Below are 19,949 nucleotides of genomic sequence, written 5' to 3' on the forward strand. Positions count from 1 at the left end.
CCCTAATGCTGGGCATACACGGGTCGATCCGGCGGCCGATTAGCTGCCGGATCAACTCCCGCCGCATCCCCGCTCGTCCGCGCGTGCGCCCGGATCGATTCCCGCTCGTCCCCGCCAGCGCTTCTTATCTTCCGCTCGATTCGCCACTATTGTCCGCCCACGGGTATCGAGTGCAGAATCGATCCCCGCGGTGATCGGACACGTCGGATATTATCAATCGAGCCATCAGGCCTTGATAAGCCTCCCTCGACGCCGTGTATGCCCAGCATTACATATACTTATGTGCCACAAACAGGAAGTTAATATCACCAACCATTCCCATTTTATTAAGGTGTATCCACATAAATGCCCCACCCTGTATATTCCCTCAATGTATCCTTCTACTACATACATTTGGTACAACTCTACATTCAAGATAGTATTATTGGTGGGCACCTGTAAACTGTATTGTATTTCTTTGGAGACGTGTGGAAGTGCGACCTATGGTGTAATCTGGGCTGCCAAATCCCAGGTCTGACTTCATTCAGAAACTTTATATACAACCAGTGAGCTGAAAGCATTTCCCATATGTAATTCACTTTTTCTCCTGAGTTTTCTCCTAAGTGATATTTTCAAACTTAAACTTAAAATGCCCTTTGAATCACCAGCAAGAAAATCTTAAAATAGTTTCGACAATACTTTTCCACCTACTTGTTTTTAGTTGCAGAGTGCTGAAAAGTCATTCTAAATAGAAGATGAAAAATGATCTCCTAGATGAAAAAGTAACTTGCATATTGGCTATGTCCTTTAATCAATTCACTATTTCTTCTTTGTTTGTGATATTTTCACACGTTATCAATAAATTGCCCTTTAAAGTGCCCTTGGTGGGTACTTATCTCAAGAGAGGGAAGACTCTGGATCCTAAAGAGGCTTCCCCATCCTCCTCACCAGGGGGAATCCATTGCTGGGACACCCCGCTGTGTGCAGGCGTAGTAGCCGATATCCGATGGGCTCCAGCGGAAATAGGCAAGTTCGATTGGGTCCGCTGTACTGCGCAGGTGCGAGCCATCTGTGCCTGACCAGTAGAATGGACTCGATCCGGCTTGGCCATTTCCAGGCAGGGGCATATAAATATTATGGCTGTGCAGTGTTCGGGGGTCTCGTGACTAGATCCGGCTGGCTGAGGAAGATGGGGGAAGCCTCATTAGGATCCAGCGGCTGTCCCTTCTCAAGGTAATTACCCCTTAGGGGCACTTTCTTCCTTACAAGTTTACTTTAAAGGGAACCTAAACTGAGAAGTATCTGGATTTTTCCTGTAAAAAGAATACCAGTTGCCTGGCAGTCCTGCTGATCCTGTGTCTCTAATACTTTTAGCCACAGCCCCTGAACAAGCATGCAGATCTGGTGCTCTGACTGAAGTCAGACTGGATTAGCTGCATGCTTGTTTCAGGTGTGTGATTCAGCCACTACTGCAGCAAAAGAGATCGTCAGGAGTGCCAAGCAACTGGTATTGTTTAAAAGGAAACATCCATATCCCTCTCAGTTTAGGTTTCCTTAAAGCCACCAGCAAGCAAAAAAATACTAGAATGTTGAATGTATTGTATTAATGTACTCTCTCATGTACTTTTTCAAGTGCAAAGTGCTGAAAAGCTATTTTAAAACAGAAGACGAAAAATTATGTCCTAGAGGAAAATAGTGAATTGAATCCGTGGCGTCGATAAAGATTCCGTAGCAAAACTTTCATTGGGCCCTCAGATGTAGGCACTCTTAACTGCTATACGACCGCGTCACGCCAACAGGCATGAACGCGGCGGCAGCCCCAGGATCGCCTAACGCAAATCGGCGTCAAGTCCTGGGGCGGGGTTTTGCAGGAGATCACATGCGCTTTCATCAGACTCCCAGCGGCGATCGCCATCTAACACCGTACAGCACTGCGATCTACAGCAGCGCTGTACTGGGGACAGCCGGGTGACACAGCTGTCCCCCTGAGAGGCAGGAGAGCAATCGGCTCTCATAGGCTAATGTCTATGAGAGCCATTTGCTAGGATTGGCTGGCGGGGAGAGGGAGGGCGGAGTTAAAAAAATATTTGCAAAAAAAAATAAACATCCATGTGGGGATCGCAGAAAATGGGGATAACTTGTGTGCCGAGTTGTATGGCCCTGCAGCAAGGCCTTAAAGCTGCAGTGGCCTAAATAGCAAAAAATAGCCTGTTCACTAGGGGTGGTGTAAACCTATGAATCTCAAGTGGTTAAGCAATGCCACCTGCCCCAACCCTACGGATAGGAGTTAATTGGCCAATTCTTATGTAGTAAACTTGAAGAACAAAGAAGGTCCGCACAATGCTCCTAAGATCCTTGGTCTTTATTTATGTTCCCAGGGCTTCGGGTCCCCTCCAGCTCAACCAGGTCCCTCTCCACCAACTCCTGAAAGGTCTCCACATGGTGGGTCCTGCTAGCTAAAGGGTAAAAATCTGGATTCCGGGCATGGATGGGCTTAACATCATCTAAGGAGACTAAACCTGAGTTTTCAGCTGCGAAACATTTTCGCCAGGTCCACCAAGGTGACATGTCCTCTTTCTCCTTTCATGCCTTAGAGAGGGTCTTGCCTGCACAGAGAGGGGGTGACACAACCAAACGGCTCAAGAGCCGGGAGGCTCTATGGATTTTTAGATTGGGCACTAGGCTCCCAAAAGGCATGAACTCCCGCTGGGATTTGGCGCTCCTAACTTAAGTCCGCATTTTCTGTGTACACGCTGCTCCTTGATGGTTTTAATTGTACAATTTACTATTTCTATATATTTTTATATTTTTATTATCATTTTTCTAACATACAAAATACCAATCAAATCCAACACCAAAATGTATGTTATGCCTGTATGCCTCCTGTCTTGACCCAATTTCTAGCCATGGATCAAGCAGTAATGTTCATTTTTGCTTTTATTTCACATTGTATGTATTCCTTCCTGTGTGTGGGGCTAGGGGTGTTTCCCTGGGCGTGTTCCTGGGAGCCACCCACCCCATCGGAGGAGGGTATATAGGAGGCTTTGTACCATTTGCACTCTGGCTATGATTAAGGACCAGTTGGTCCGAAACATGTCAGCTGGATTTATGTGTTGACCTTCTTGGATACGTCCATAAATAAAGACCAAGGATCTTAGGAGCATTGTGCGGACCTTCTTTGTTCTTCAAGTTTGCATGGGATTAGCTACCCTGGTCTAGCACTGCTCTATCTGGGGTGAGCGGTTTCTACTTTCTCCTCTACTTATGTAGTAAACACTGCACATAATTCATGGGCACTGAGACAGAGGGTGGAGAAACACCAAAGTTATTGGTGGATACATTAATACCACCTGGGCCCCATAGCATCTTCTATGGCTTTTGCCAAGCCTTTGAATTGGATAAGAACTCAATTATTGTTTTAGCTAAATATACTTCTATTGGGGGCACCGCAAAGTGACAGACCACTACTGAGAATCCAAGCCCACTTAGCTCTGGTATCATAAACCAAATGTCTTCTGCAACAGTTCCTCTTCCTGACTAGTGAGCGCTTCGAGGAATTCATGTTCCCAACTTTTAGAAGAATAATAGAATTGGAAGGGGTGGAAGTTGAAGGACTTTTGGCTTTTTTAAGCAGTTTGACTTCCTGGGCATGTTACTATGCAAAACAAATAAAAAGTGCTGGGTGGGCTTCTGGAAAGACCACAAAAAAGCGTTTTATTCATAGAGAAAATAAACACATGTCCGGCTTATAACACAGAACAGGGATCGGCGGTCTTGATTACGGCTTCATAATGCACTGCCTGCCATTTGTATACAGTACGTCAGTCAAGCAGAGCAATTCACAGAGTGACAGAGGAGGGGGATGGGACCGTCCTCCCCACAAGGTAAATGTAAAAGTTATGGTACGAGACGGAGGTGAGGAAGAAATAGTTCTGGATCTCATAGACAGAAGAATTGCCATGCAATATATGACAAAGTGAACCTAAACTCAATGAAAAAAGCCAGTTTAACTTACCTGGAGCTTCTCCACTCCCCCGCAGCCCTGGCCGAGCACGTCCTCGATCCCCCTGCACAATACAAGAAAATATCATACCGCGCATGTGCAGGACTCGCGGTTATCGACTGGCTGAGCCTCGGAAAACAAAAGTGGGGCACTGTAGGGGACTGGAGGATCGGTTTGTCACGGCGCGGGCACAGGGTGGCTTCAGGGGGGGCGGTAGAAGTCCTAGGTAAGCGAAGATGGCTTTTCATCAAGTTTAAGTTCACTTTAACCTTTTGCCGACCACTCAACGCCAATTAGCGTAAAGTCCTGGGGGTAAGGTTTACAGGGGATCGCACAGGCTGATGCGCGCGCATCTCCGCTTCAATGACACAGCTCCACTCCATCATCAGTCTCCCAGTGGCGATCGCCGCTTGGAGACTGTTAGATGGTGAAACCACTGTCTATTTCCAATGTACAGAGCGCTGTACTAGGGACAGCCGTGTCACTCGGCTGTCCCCTGGGGAGGCACAGGAGTGATCTGCTGTCATAGGCCAATGTCTATGACAGACGATCGCTGCGATTGGCTGGCGGGAGGAGGGAGGGAATATAAAAAAAGAAAAAAGACAAATTTATTTAAAATAAGTAAACAAATAAATAAATAAAACATTCCAGCAGCGATCAAAGCCCACCAACAGAAAGCTCTGTTGGTGGGCAGAAAGGGGGATGGGGGTTAGGAAATCACTTTTGTGCCAAGCTGTATGGCACTGCAGAAAGCCCTTAAAGCTGCAGTGGCCTAATTTGTAAAAATAGTCTAGTCACTAGGGGGGTGGGGGGAAATGGGGGTAAAGCCTGTGGTCCTTAAGTGGTTAATAATGCTGATATCCGGAAAATCGTTTGCCCACCTTTTCTGGTTCAGCATTATTTTGACTGCAAGTGGGTGGGGCACAAAAAGCTGTCAGCGAATCCCCATAGCCCGCAGCCCTGGGTCCGTACTGCGACAAAACATCTCTAACTGGCCAGGCTTAATGAGCACATCTCCTTTCAGCTTGGGAAGCTACATAACTTTACACTGTCAGTTTTGGGGGTGGTTCACTGTAAGTTAAACTACCCATGTAAAAGCCCTTTAAAACACTGTGTGAGTTTCATGAGGTCAGCTGACTTTCAGAGACCCATAACATTGCCATGACACTGAGGATCTCCACAGCCCAAACCGCTTACAGCTGCCACATGGAGGGAAGCAATGCTTACACCAGTAGTGATAGTCAACGAGATATTCCTGGTTTCCTTGCTAATAGCATGCAGCTGGGAACTGAGTCAAACAAACTTTGTATTTCCAAACTACCTTATATACTCACATATAAGCCTAATGTTTCAGCACAAAAAATGTGCTGAACAGTTTCCCCCTCGGCTTATATGTGAGTCAGTGGAGCAGGTTTTGTTACTGGCAGAGGAGTGTAAGGATAGTGCACTAGTGATCCTGCTCTTGCCAGCTGGCTCCCTGCTGTATCTGTGCCCCCATTCACTGCAGCATGGTGCACAGAGTGCGCTGCTCAAGACAAGACTACCTGTGTCCCCTGGCTTGTGGAGTGGAGCGTGAAACCAACGTGTCAGCGGTGCAATGATCAGGGATTCTTCCTGTATGGCAATCGCAGTCTCTTGGCATACAGCTGTATCATCCTTGGGGAACATCTAGCTGTGGGGAGGGGGCTGTCTTGTACTGGGGGAAGATCCGGCTACTGTGGAGGGGATATACTAGGGGTTGGGCTTATGTGCAAGTCAATTACTTTTTCCTGGTTTCTGAGGGGAAAATGGGTACCTCGGCTTATACACGAGTATATTCGGTACATACTATTTGCATGGATGCCGAGAATATCCGATTCTCAGTCATCAGCACCTCGGGGTCACTTTAAAGCAGCAGGTTCAACCATACTATGCCAGGAAAAAAACAACACATATATAAGTAGATAACTACTTGGTCTACTTACATAACAGATGTATTGTACTGTCCACATTTTGATTTCAGTTAATTTTATATAGTAAATTGAAGAGAATTCTGTTCCTGGCAGTTTCCATTTTTTTATTCACTCTGAAGCCAAATCCTGATGTTATTTCTTCCCTTATTACTCTTTTTTGCTTTTCTCCTACAATCTGCCCTGTCATAGCTAGCTTGCTTTCTAAACATGTGAGCACAGGATCAGATTTCAGCCTCAGCCTGTCACACTGAACTGTGCTCAGCCAATAAACGAGGAGCAGTAATGTGGGATGGGCGATGACAAGCTCCCTTCTTTGTTGATGGCAAGAGAATAGAGCATGTATGACTGAGAAGATTTATTACAGCAGAAACATTTCTGAATACATCAGAGTGCTTGCAATGCAGGGTGAGATTCCTGGCAGTATAATAAACACAGTGCAATGGGTAAATGGAATCTGATTTTACGGCTGTAAATCCATAAATCAAATTCCATTTACCCACAGCTCTGTGTTTGTCATGTAGGCTCATAGGCTGGAAACTCACCCTGCATTGCAAGCACTTCAATTAATTCAGAAATGTTTCTGCTGTAGTAAATCTTATCCCAGTCAGCCTGGCTCTATTTTCGCCATTGCCGAATAAAGAGGGAAGCTTATCTCCCCTCCCACAATCCTGCTCCTCACTGATTGGCTACAGTGCAGTTCAGTGTGAAGCTGAAATACGATCTACGCCTGTGCTTTCATTGTTTACAAAGCAAGCTAGCTAGGACAGTGCAGATTCTAGGAGAAATTAAAAAAAGTAAGGGAGGAAATGAGATCAGGATTGGCTTCAGTCAGATGGGAATCGAAATGGCAAATGCAAGGAACAGAATTCTCTTTTTTTACTACCGTAATTCACTGAAATTAAAACATGGACAATACATGTGTTATGTAAGTAGAACCAGTAGTTATCTACTTATATACATAGTGTAATGGATAACAGAGGCGCCAAAAGGATAAAATCAATTGTTAAAAAGTTTAAAAATGCTTTGGAGGCAGTTGGTGGACTTACCTGCTGTAAGCAGACACAACAAGCTGTGTATTCAAAAAACAAAGTAGATTTATTGGTACACTCCAGGGTATATTCACAACGCATTTCACGGGTATAGTCCCGCTTCCTCAGGCAATAATTAACAGGAGTACACACAGTGCAGTCTTAAGGTCACGATACACGCCCCAACTTTTTAACAATTGATTTGATCCTTTTGGCGCCTCTGTTATCCATTACACTAGACATAATATCCACCCCTGGTGGAGGGGGATACCCCTTGTTCTTCCTATCTACAGAGAGTGACTTCTTAACCCTGAGTGAGGACAGGACAATCTCCTCACCTGCCTATTACAGTGGTTGCCTGGAGGTAACCCTGGCTTGTGAGTATAACTTTGTACTCTTTTCTATTTTACCCATTTATTAGTACCTACTACACTATATTTGGCTCTCGGTTCTCTCTTTTTATATATACTTATATACATGTTCCGTTTTTCCTGACACAGTATGGCTGTTCCTGCTGCTTTATGTTCATCGTTATGAGCAGAAATGGTCCATGAGATGCCAATAACTCTAGCTGTATAGGAGTTTGGAATCAGGCCAATCAAAATCAGTAGGAACTGCATACGATTTTGCTCTATTCCAAGCTGCATTCAATTTGCATTAGCAAAGTAAATATGGCAGCCACCTTATACCTGTTCACTTCAGTGGTCCTTTACAAAACGGATAACCGGAGAGGTGGTGGGTGATGGACACCCTGAGAAAGAAACAGAGACAATGGGAGCCAAATAGCGCAGTGTGTCACTTGATTTGTGGAAAAAGGAGCTTGAAGTAAGAAGTATATTCACAAAGGTGGGTTGCATAAGGGGCAACCAAGCACAACAAGCAGGCAGAGAATACAAGCCCGTCCCCACTTTGGAACCTCCAGGAGTTGCTGGATGTAGGGTGGTCGAAAAAAAAGAAGCAGTACCACAAGTGGTGTGACCACTGTGGACTATGACTATTTACCCTTTCTAAGAAGAGGGGGAGGTGGAGCTAGCACAATGATGGTGAAGAGGCGCCCAGTGGGAATACTTCTAAGTTAAAAACCGAATAACCTGATGAAGTGAGCATGCACTCACGAAACGTGTTGCCTGTAATAAATAAACCAAATCTTTTTTTCTAAAATAGATTGTGTCGTTTTAGAGGAAAGCCACCTCTTATTCTCTTCGATGTTGTTTGGTTTTTAACTTCGTTTTATTTCTACTGGGTGCCTCTTCACCATTGTTTTACAAAAAGGAGATTGTACCGTAAATTATTAATGGTAAAAGGTAAAACGCAACCTGCAATGAAATAATTCACAAGACACCGCTTCCAGAAAAAAAACATTGTTTATACATGTATGTACATATACAAAGAATGCAAGTTCTAAACATTAGTATCGCCAAGGAAACCACCCCTTTGAACCTGCTTGCCGCCACCCGTGACCTCTCCTGTCGCTACGCTTTACAAAGATCCTCCGCAGCAGTAGGTTTAGTATAAAACCAATAAAATCATTTTCATTTTATCTAGAAAAAAATCCTCATTAAACATGCTTTTATGTCACGAGATGGCGTGGTCCAGAGACTGTCGTAATCCCTTTCATGGTAGATGGCGTGGTCCAGAAACTGGCATCTCCCCTTTCATGGTAGATGGCGTGGTCCAGAAACTGGCCTATCCCTTTCATGGTAGCCGGCCTAAGCCAGCAGATGAAATATTGATTACAGCAATGTATGGGCTTATGCAATGAGGCAGTGCAAAGAGGATTAGTCCCCGCCAAACCGGCGGCGAATGTATGGCAGGTCATTACTGCCTATAAGATATCTAAAACAACTGTTCCTACACTTGTTCCTTCTGTGTGTCTGGGGGAAGGGAAGTTATTTGCACCTGCTATGACATCACAGTAAAATAGAGGGTGTGTCCACAACAAAAATGTCAGCCAACCTACAGTATGTACAAAAAATTGTTGAACTACTGGTCTTCAGGCCTGGCTTTGTGGGAATGAAATGTAGGCCTCATCCCAAGGTGACATGGTTTCAGGGGGCTCTAGTAATCTCCTTTTTCATTATTAAGCTAGGGATTGTACACGCCTTAACTTGTAGCGGTCCTAAACAATTGTTCTTGAAAGTTTAGGGTGAGCATCCAATGTGTGTGTACAGGCGTTCCCTGATGTCCCCAAACAGCTTTCCTAAAATGGCCTCCACTTGGGTGCATGAATGTCAAGGGCTGTATTAAATCCACCCAAACATTTTTAGGAAGAACCAAGCCCATTCTAGATTCAATCCAGTTTTTGAAGAGTTTATATTCTATATAAAATTTTGGTTCTTTAAGAGTTGTTTTGGTCTTTAACCCAGTCCAATCATTCCTCATGAAATGAACCTTTAAACCCGCTTGTGTTTGACCACTGGATGTGCCACCTAACAACGGCAACTGTACTCCAAATCCAGTGGGTGTCACCTATTGTGTACAAGTCATGTGATCAACCAAAAGGCAGTTATTACATTCTATATATTTTTATATCTAGAAACTATAGTCATGGCCATTCTCATGAATATTTTGTTAATCTCAGCAGATTCAATACATTTTATGAAATCCGCCAGGAGTCTATTGACCCTCACAAGATATTGATAAGCTTTCAAATGACTCTGGATGGTTTATCCATTGAAACTCTGGCCAAGGCACTGACTTTAAAGGGTACCTGAGACAACAAAAAAAAAAATTATACATACCTAGGGCTTCCTCCAGCCCCCTTCAAGCTAATCAGTCCCTCCGCGTCCTCCTCCGTCACCTGGATCCTTTGCTAGGCGGCCCGATAATTCTGCCAGTCAAGGCAGGAGCAGTCCATCCGCACGCACTCCCCAGTCATACTCCCGTGGCAGGGAGCAATCTGTGCCTGCAGCGAGGGAGCAATCTGCACCTTCGACGAGGGACTGATTAACTGAAGGGGGCTGGAGGAAACCCCAGATATATATATATTTTTTTAATTTTGGTCCATCTCAGGTTTACTTTAAAGCCCCAAAATACCTCCCCATAATATGTTCACAATGACGTATATTTATTCTAGGAAATGCTGACAGTAGAAGAGGAAAAGGATGGGGAAAGTAAGGCGAGTGAGCCGGTCGGACGTCTCCTAGCAGCAGAACTTGTAAAAACATCTAAAAAGTTGGATCAGGCTTCCCCATGACTTAAACTAGGAGCCTTTGGTGGCCTTGGAATGAGCAAATCTCTATAAGTTATGGTAGAACTAAATATTTGGTAGTTTTTTGGTTTTTTTTAAAGCCGAATTAAAATGCCCATAGGAATAAAGTTGAAGATCGGGTAAAATGGGTTATCAGCGTACATCAAAGTAAAAATTAACATAGATTTTGACCACTTTAGGAAAAAGGAGCAAACCAATCTCAGTCTGTATTTGCTCATTGGTCTGAGGGAAGCCACTTACAGGGGACCACATTCCGTTCTCAGAGAGAAAGGCCTATGACAGTGCTGTCCATCTCCTGGACCATATTTGTCTGATTGTGGTGTCGGTCCTCTCCTATCACCCCTTTCTTGCCCCCCCCAAGTCAGGATGTGGCTGCATTGCTTAGTGGTCTCCTTAGTCTTCCTCCGGCTACCACATGTTCACAGGATCCTCCCCCTCCAGACAAAGACCCCCGGGAGCTTGGCCCTCCATGTCCATGAAGTTGGACAGCACTGGACTATGAGATACTAACTTTACTGACTTGGGTCAGGCAAATGGAGGTGCAGACAATTTTGATTGGTCCCATTATACTGTATGCAGCATGCAAGTCAGAGAAATAAACAGCTCACTAATCCTCTCTATTTAATACCAATGTAGCCCCAAAGAAATTCAATCAATAGAACATATTGGGTCATACCTGGTTGATCCACATCAGAGATTTAAGGCCCTTTTACACTTAACGTGTTGCGTTGTGATGCGTAGCGTCCCATTTTGGCAAATGGGGAGCAACCCAACTCATTAGGTGTAAAAGGGCCATTCTTTTTTTGTTGAAAGTAGTTTCTATTGGATTATAAAAACGATAAAAGTTAAAACATGGGACAGCCAGATCAGTATCTCTTCTACGACTACCTACAGACATTAGATGGTAGTCAGATGTGCAAAGCATAATTTATCAATCATCTACTACTCGGCAGTGACTGATGTGAAGCCCTGTACAAGGTGCTATCGTAAAGTTTTAATTATCACCTGGAAGTTATCATAGTAGATTGAGGACATTTTGTCATTGTCATCATTGGTCCCTAAGTGCATGATGTTGAGAAAATCAACTCATTATATCCTTTATTTCTTTTACAGATTGTGCCAGAAGTGACTAAAGTGTGAGATGGAAAAGATTGAGGTTAGCAGCATGATGACAATGCACCAACTGACGCATCTCAATCTGCAGGAGACAAAGCAAGGGCATGTGGCTGTGAGATCTTGCGGCATCCGCAAGGTGGCCACACACTATACAATAAAATGATCCGATTTTACGGCAATTCGCCAAAAATGATCGGATCTCCCGGTAAAAAAAAACGAAAGCTTTTTTTTCATTCGACTGAAAAATCCGATCGGATTTCCCGTTTTGTTTTTGATTTTTTTCATCTATCCGGAATGCCAGATATTTTTCTTCAATTTCTCTAAAGATTGTATCGTGTGTTAAATTGCCAATTTATTAATATACACACCCAAGCAAGTTTCCCATCATTTTTATCATAATTGGGGAAAGATTGAACATAGGTGTGTGGTACATTGGTCAGATTTTTGAAATGTTACAATCAGTCAGAAAAATTGATTGCAATTCTTAAATTGAACAGTTATTTTAAAAAAATTGTATGGTGTGTGGCCACCTTTATTCTCCTGATCTCGCACCAAGTGACTTTTTCCCCTTTCCAGACACAGATGACAGCATTCTTGAAGTGGAAGAGAGTGGTTTAAGGCGCGATATGCAGACGCTGGGAAAAATGTGCGAGTCTGGAAGGTGACTACATAGAGAAAAGTTAAAGCGGACCTGAACTCTTGCACAGGACAGAAGGAAACCCGATAGAAATTCACCCTGTATGTATCTAGAGCTTTGTCTGGTTAATACCCCCTCATCTGTGGCTAATCACAACTGTCATTTGATCTCTTCAGCTGTGTAAGCTCAGGACTCTTCTCTGCCATGGCAGAGCTGCTAATTTGTAAACACAGGATGTCAACTTTTTGTCTGCTTCCATGAGAGCAGGAAGTAGACACGCTGTAGATTTATATCAGCTGCAACCAAAATGTTTTTCTTTAAAGGTTTTTATGCTGTTGCATATCTTTTAGAGCAGAGAGGAAGTTCTGAGTTCAGGTCCACCTTAAACAACTACAAATCAAAACTGTATCAATTTTTTTTCTTTTTATGGTGATAATTAAAACTTTATAATACCTCCTCATAGGTTTAGAAGAGATGAGGGGGACAACAGCAGATTTCCTGCAGCACCTTATCTTGGGTCAAATAACAGAATTAATGAAATACAAAAACAAAAAAATATCAAATCTGACGGTCACATTGGGTGACAAAGGTCAGAAGTTACAAAAACTAATCTGATTTGTTTTAGCACCAGACCGTGTAAATCAACTGCAGATGGGAAAGCAGATCATCCTGGCAGATGTCAATTATTCTATCTTATCTTCATGTTATGTTTGGGAACAGGCATCAGTAGCCCCATGACAACCAACTGCTTGTTACCATAGTGATAAAATCTGCCTCATTCAACATTTTCCTATTGGTGATCTTGGCTGCCTATGAGGTGAACATTGACCTGTTTCAAGAGAGTGAAACCTGCAGCCGGTTGAAGACATCCTTTGACATATTGTTTAGATTATTCAATGATTAAAGGGACACTATCAACAGCATTACATTTGTGTCAGTCACTAGTATTTTGTATTTATTTTTTTCATGTAAAATTGACAAAGTTTGTATTTTTATGATACTGGAGTATAAGTCTACGTTATGCTTCCTATTGTGTAGTTCCTGCCTCACCTACGGACAACATTTTTGCGTCTTAAGAATGCATGATAGCAAGATGAGAATGTGCAGGGATACTGCTTCTGTCTACCCAGCATGAGGTTGTGGGTTCAACTCTAAACTCCACCCATTGGCTATGGCTGGGTTCAAGCTCCAGCCGCGGGCTTGGCGTACATCGTAGTTTGCCGCGGCTGGAGCTGTGATGTTGATGTAAACCTTCTTTGTGGGTCAAGGCGGTATAACATACCCCACCTGGCCAAATTTTTAAGAATACATTCATGAGGTAGGTCCTCTCTCTCTTTACTCCCTAAAGGGAAGAGAACAGCACAGCCCATAGTCATTAACATGATCTGACTGTGCTGCATTTACGTCATCTAACGCTTTCAATCCTCTTCATCTGTATTAATAAAGAAGTTGGTGTGGGTTGGTTTCTTAGCACCAGAAAGTCAATGCTCTATTTAGGTTTAAAATAATGTAAAAATTAACAAGGATGGTTGTTGATTTTTCATGTATTAGGGTTTATATAATGATTAATCTATCACTAGGCACACAAATATATTACAGTTGACAGAAAATTAAAAAGCAACTAAAATACGACCTATATATGAAAGGTTTTATTTTTCAGTATTTTAAGATAGTGTCCCTTTAACGCCATGATCCGCAGCTACATAAATTCCCAGAAACCAGTACTCGTCCAGCGTATCTACCTGTCTATGTCTGACTTTGTAATACTGGTCGGCTTAGCAGATGCGTCACCATAAAAAAACATAACAAATTTCCCAAGAGTTACATAAAAAGTTCTGCATTATTTTTCCACCACTAGACACAAAACGAAGTCATCAAAACCGTAGAAACACCCAGAAGGCCTTGCGACAAGTACAGAGCATACTTTCTTCTGAAATGTTGCCCGTTGTCAAGACTACATTTTTTTTTCAGTGCGCAGGATGCACAGCGACAACAGCGGAAAACATGCCCGAGGCCTGGAAGAACGAGAAAGACTTTCACCGACGCCGAAGCCTCCCAGACGGGGTTAAGCAGAAGACCCTTGTTTCTAAGACTTCCTTCACAGTCCACCAAGTTCAAATAGAGCAACCTGGTGGTTCTCCGCTACAGAGACTCTCTGGTGTCCTTGAACCAACTAGGAGTCCTTCCCCAACCTTTTAGTGACTTCATCCTCTTCCTAGCATCATCACTGGAAGCCAAATTGTACAGCAGCAAGAGTCTATACCTTGATACAGAAGAAAAAAAATGAAAAACATCCCCACGTACATGTGCAGGCAACATTTTACAAAAAGAATAACAAGGACGCCCTTTTTGATTATCTGTAAACATTGCCAACTTTCCATCAGGCCTGTGTGTCTCTTACCAGACATACACGCTCACGAATGACCACACATGCACAGATAGGCCTGATTCTTCCTCATTTTGGAACCCTTTCTGCCCATTCCCACCCCCCCTTGGTTTGATTAGTAAGGCCTGTCCTTGCTTGAAGGTCTCCCCCTCCGTAGTTGGTGAGCCCCGGTCAAGTTTCAACAAGGCTGCCTCCGTTGCTTCCAGTGGCACAGTATCCCAGGACCTCCTTACTCACTCTTAAACCCGATTGGATTGGGGGCAGTGATGGGTGGTGAAAGTGAGAGAGTTGTTCTCTGGGGTTTTCTGAGAACAGCAGTCTTGGCAGTTCTCTGAAAGGGAACCTGTAATATCAAGAGTAGAGAAAAAAATATATATATTAACTCCAAGCAGACAGCTACTGTAGATGAACAAATACAGCAAAGCACATGTGAAATGATCACGTCAAAATGCAGGAAAATGAACCTCCGGACTAAAAATCTACTCAGCAGAACTGAAAAGGCTTGGTGATTCTTTCACAGTTTCACAGCATCAGAACCTTGTTTTTATTACCCAAGCCTAATTATTAGCTGTAAAGATGCTAAGCTCCGCCCCATCAAAGAAAACTGCCCCGGCATTTTTCCCCTGATGCTGTGCAAAGCATGATGGGATTTCCTATGTTGTTGTTCTCGTTGCCTAGCAACTGGGAGGGGTGATCAGGACACAGGACAGTTGGAACTGTGTCTCATGCTCCCTGTCACCTCCTTTCAACCAAAAAGATGGCTGCCCTCATAAAATCAAACATTTGCCTGTTCTTTTAAAACAGGGTGGGTAAGAGATTATATTACCTATCTATTTTAATTAACATTGCTAATGTAACTCAACGACAGTGTGTTTGTTTAGGCTGGAATTCCTCTTTAACAAATGCCCAACAACATGGGAAGCCTGTTCTGCAAATGCACTACTCAGCTGGACTACACAGCATAGGCAAAGCCCCACCCCCAGCCTGCTCATAGGACGATGCAAATCGTCAATACGTTCTCACTCTACTACTCTTCTCCTGCACTTCGATTTTACTATAAACCATTGGGCAATGATGTAGAGCTTAACTGGCTCCCAATCAATACAGCCCTCCTCTTTCCAGACTAATAGCAAGTTGTGTAATATCTGAAAGAATGTAATTAAGTGGCTGCCCTTGGTAACCACCATTCAGCACCAGCAGCCTCTAAAGACCGCACTTAGCGCATTACATTCACACAGCCACAAACCGATATCGAGGTGGACCACAGACGTTTTCAGGCAGTCAAGGAACAAGTCAGAAGAGGTGGGTGCACAGGGTCAGCTAGTAAAGCTTAATTGGAGTGCTCAAAGCCCAAAAGACAAGGTCATCAACAGTTGCTTTGTAGAAAAGAGCGGCTGGGCACTTCCAATTAAAACACCAATTTATTGAATGCTTTTAAAAATCAATCCAGCGATACAAAACACAGAAGCATAGGAGAGAGAGCTAAGCATGTATGGAGGTCGACAGCTGTTTCGCACTCAAGTGGAGTGCTTCATCAGGGCCACATTACATTCACACAGCCGCAGAAGAGATTGAGGTGGACCATAGACGTTTTCAAGCAGGTAGGGAAATGTATTAGCTCAGTCAGAAATGCAAGGTGCGTATCTTCAGCATTCTTAGTTACATCAGCAAAGCAAGAATATGAATATAATTGCAGATCTTGGCGTTACATTGCAATCATAAGTCAGCACTAGGAAACAGACCTAGGTTAAGCCTTCGGAAACTTGATCTGTGCTATCGTGAAGCAAAGAAAAGCTACAGCAAAGCTCACGTCAAGATGGAAAGAAAAAGAGCGAGTACTCAGGAAATTAGCACTTTCTATTATATACAGAGAAACTTCCAGTTTACCAAGGGTTACTGTGTAACAGCACCCCGTGGCTGTGCCATGGATGTGTTGTGCATGTCAATCCCATTAGGAGCTTCCTATTGGCTTCCATGAGCATGTGATGGACAGGACACACTCTGCGCAGCTGCAAACCTTCCTTAGCCATATTTGGAACTTCCTTCCATATTAACACAAACTTATGTTAATGTTCATACTCTGCACTCTGATGTTCAGATGTTCACTAAACATCTAGAGGTTCGTCTCACATCTTAGTAAAATCGTTACACTATCACCTGAAAATGAAGATACTCAATGACCATCGAATGCGATGATTGTCTAAAAGTCTACCCCAAAGAAGATTGGATTTTTATACATTAGCTGTGAGTCATGTGCAGTGAACCAATAAGCACACGCGATCTTTCATTGTACTGCATAAGTGTGCCGTGAGCGTCAACGTATGTCATGCCCGTTACGTCTCCGCAGCTCAGGTTATCTAAGGACATCATCAAACTCTGCTTGCCTATTATGGATCGTTGTTTATGATCTTCCAGAAACGATCCTGTCTGTACGCTAATCTTGAACATAAGCATTAGGGCTCATTCACACTAAGTGCTGCGCTGTCAGTTTTGATGCAATGCACATAGTGTACGATCCACATAGCAACACGAAAGTCCATAGACTTTCATGTTACCATTCACATTAAAGATGTGCGTTCCCACGTATTATGATGTAACGCGTCTGGGAACATTTTATCGCTTGAAGCACACGTTTCCGGATGGGTACAGCTGCCTACGCCTGGGCTCTAGCGCACCACTACGTGTATTCTGTGTGATGGTCGTGCGATGGCAATGCATGCATGAAATCGCGTTCGTGTGTGCGCTCTGTAGTGTGAATAAGCCCTTAGGGATGAGGAAGAACGTCCTGCAGAGTGAGGGGGGCGAGAGCAGGATATGCGGGGCTAATTCACCTGGCATCCACCTGAGATCCGGTGCGTTATACTTCCGCGTTCAGAGCCAATTTAAGTTCTGGCTCCGCCCCTTTCAGAATTGTGGTCGTGGCGGGTTTCATTTCAATAAACACATATCTGCTGGGAGAGGGTTGGGGAAACTTTTAGACTCTTCTTAAAGAGAAACTCCGACTAAAAATGTAACTTTATCCCAATCAGTAGCTGATACCCCCTTTTACATGAGAAATCTATTCCTTTTCACAAACAGACCATCGGGGGCGCTGTATGACTGATATTGTGGTTAAACCCCTCCCACAAGTAACCCCTCCCACAAGAAAAGTTCGAACTTTTGTGGGAAATAGCTGGTTACAGCTGTTTCCAACTGCCAAGAACCATGCAGCAGCTACATCACCTGCCAACAGTAAAATGTTCACTGGAGTTCCTCTTTAAAGCAGCAAAAAGTCTAGAACCTGCCCTGGGTGTCCATAATGCAGAGCAGTTGAGTTTGAGGGAACTGGACAGTTTTGGGAACTTGTAGCTGGTTGTAAAGTGAAAAAAATATATATATTTAAATAACATCAAATTAGAAAAAGGCGGGGCTGACCTACAGTTACAGCATTATTTAATAAATACCGAGTTGCACTTTAAAGAGAATCTGTACTCTAATATTCTTACAATAAAAAGCATACCATTCTATTCATTATTTTCTCCTGTGCCCCTCTGTGCTGTTTCTGCCACTCTCTGCTGCAATCCTGGCTTGTAATTAACCGTTTTAGGCAGTGTTTACAAACAAACTAACCAGCTTCTAATAGGCTCAGCTAAGCATAGTGTGTGAGTATGCAGGGGGCCTGCAGAGGGTGTGTATCGCTTCTACCAATCACAAGCAGCCCTGCACATTCCACACAATCAAGCTTTAGCCCGACAAACAGGACAGAGGAAAGATACATTGATTTATTACAGAGACAGTGCAGTTAGGAAAGACTGCAGTAAGCCAGAGAAGATTAGAACAGGCATAGGAACTTATAGGATAGAAGAACCAGGGGCGTTTCTAGGGTCCTTGGAGATCAGTGGCACCTGTGGGCACCAGGCGGGGAGGTACATGCGTCGCGCGCAGCGGCAAAAAATGGGCGTGGCCATGCGGTGAGTGGGCGTGGCCATGGGTGGGGCCAAATGTACATGAACTTAGCAGCGGTGTAAGCTACGGATAACGGGCCTGCCCATCGAAATATTGGACGGAGCCCCCTGTCCTTTATTTCGATCATTTACAATCAGTATAGGCATAAATCAAAGATGTATACGCACATACAATTTTGATTGGTCAATCACTGACCCCCAATTTCCCACCCCCGTGCAGTAAGTGGGCCAACAGACAATGAATTTTATGAACAGAGCTAAAATTGGCTAATCAAAATTGCATGTGTGTACCAGGCTTTACAGCGAATACTGTACATACTGAAAGTAGCAGGGATCAGCATACAATACAGCTGGTTTACAATCAATAAAGGCACAGAGTAACACCTTACACTGTACACACTGGAGGTAAATCAGCACACAGTGCAAGCACTAGAGAACAGCGTATACTGTACATACTGTAGGCAGCAGAATTCAGCACACTGCAGCTAGCGTGCCAAAAATATGACGATCACGTTGTGCGGCGTGCTTATCACGCCGCACCAAAAAATGGGTGGGCCATGGACCAGAATATAGGTGTGGTAACGGGTGGAGACAAATTTACATGAACCTAGCAATGGTGGGACATCAGATTAGGACAGTGGTGGAGAACCTTTTGGAGGCCGAGTGCCCAAACTGCAACCCAAAAGTCACTTACCGGTATCTATCGCAAAGTGGCAACAGCAATTTAAACTAAATACTGTACAAACGTTTTAACTCATACATGAACATTATGGAAAATCCAAGTTGAAAATAAACTGTGAAGATAAACAATTTCATCCATCCTACTCCTGAAAAATGTATTCAATTTTTTAGAACCTCCCAGTTTTATTTTCTGTTTTAAAACGCTAAAAAAGTAGGTTTAATGCTATTGTCTCATATGATAAGGATTCAGCTTTTCCCAAAGTCTCGCAGTTAGCAATCATGTGACCCCCAACAAGACATATTCAGCAATCATGAGGCCCCCAACAAATCATGAGGCCCCCAACAAGACAAATTCAGCAATCATGAGGCCCCCAACAAGACAAATTCAGCAATCATGAGGCCCCCATCATGAGGCCCCCAACAAGACAAATTCAGCAATCATGAGGCCCCCAACAAATCATAAGGCTCCCAACAAGACACATTCAGCAGTCATGAGGCACATAAATAGACAGCATTTCACATAAATAGGCAGAATGCCCCCTTAATATGGTAGCCCCCCCAAGTTAGGTAGTGAGTGACAGGGACCCCCAGGTTAGCTAGTGAGTGACAGGCGCCTCCAGTTAGGTAGTGAGTGACAGGGACCCCGATAGTGAGTGACAGGGAGCACCTTTAGGTAGTGAGTGAGTGCCAGGGAGCCCCTTTAGGCAGTGAGTGAGTGCCAGGGAGCCCCTTTAGGCAGTGAGTGAGTGACAGGAAGCCCCTTTAGGCAGTGAGTAAGTGACAGGGAGCCCCTTTAGGGAGTGAGTGAGTGACAGGGAGCCCCTTTAGGGAGTGAGTGAGTGACAGGGAGCCCCTTTAGGGAGTGAGTGAGTGACAGGGAGCCCCTTTAGGGAGTGAGTGAGTGACAGGGAGGCCCTTTAGGGAGTGAGTGAGTGCCAGGGAGCCCCTTTAGGAAGTGAGTGCATGCCAGGGAGCCCCTTTAGTGAGTGAGTGCGTGCCAGGGAGCCCCTTT

At 44.0% G+C, this 19,949-nt stretch overlaps 1 protein-coding gene across 6 annotated transcripts in view; it reads right to left on the reverse strand.

Moving 5' to 3' along the window:
* Positions 1-8,307: 8,307 nt before the first annotated feature.
* LOC137532262 (calcium/calmodulin-dependent protein kinase type 1-like) overlaps positions 8,308-19,949 on the reverse strand; it is a 247,196-nt gene continuing 235,554 nt past the window's right edge. For all 6 annotated transcript variants that reach the window (XM_068252574.1, XM_068252576.1, XM_068252577.1 and 3 more), the window contains one exon: positions 8,308-14,655. In XM_068252574.1, coding sequence (XP_068108675.1) covers positions 14,552-14,655 — 104 coding nt within the window. In that variant the 3' untranslated portion in view covers positions 8,308-14,551. The remainder of the gene's footprint in view (positions 14,656-19,949) is intronic.

The sequence above is a fragment of the Hyperolius riggenbachi genome, chromosome 9 (assembly GCF_040937935.1).
Source record: "Hyperolius riggenbachi isolate aHypRig1 chromosome 9, aHypRig1.pri, whole genome shotgun sequence".
Classification (NCBI taxonomy): Eukaryota; Metazoa; Chordata; class Amphibia; order Anura; family Hyperoliidae; genus Hyperolius; species Hyperolius riggenbachi.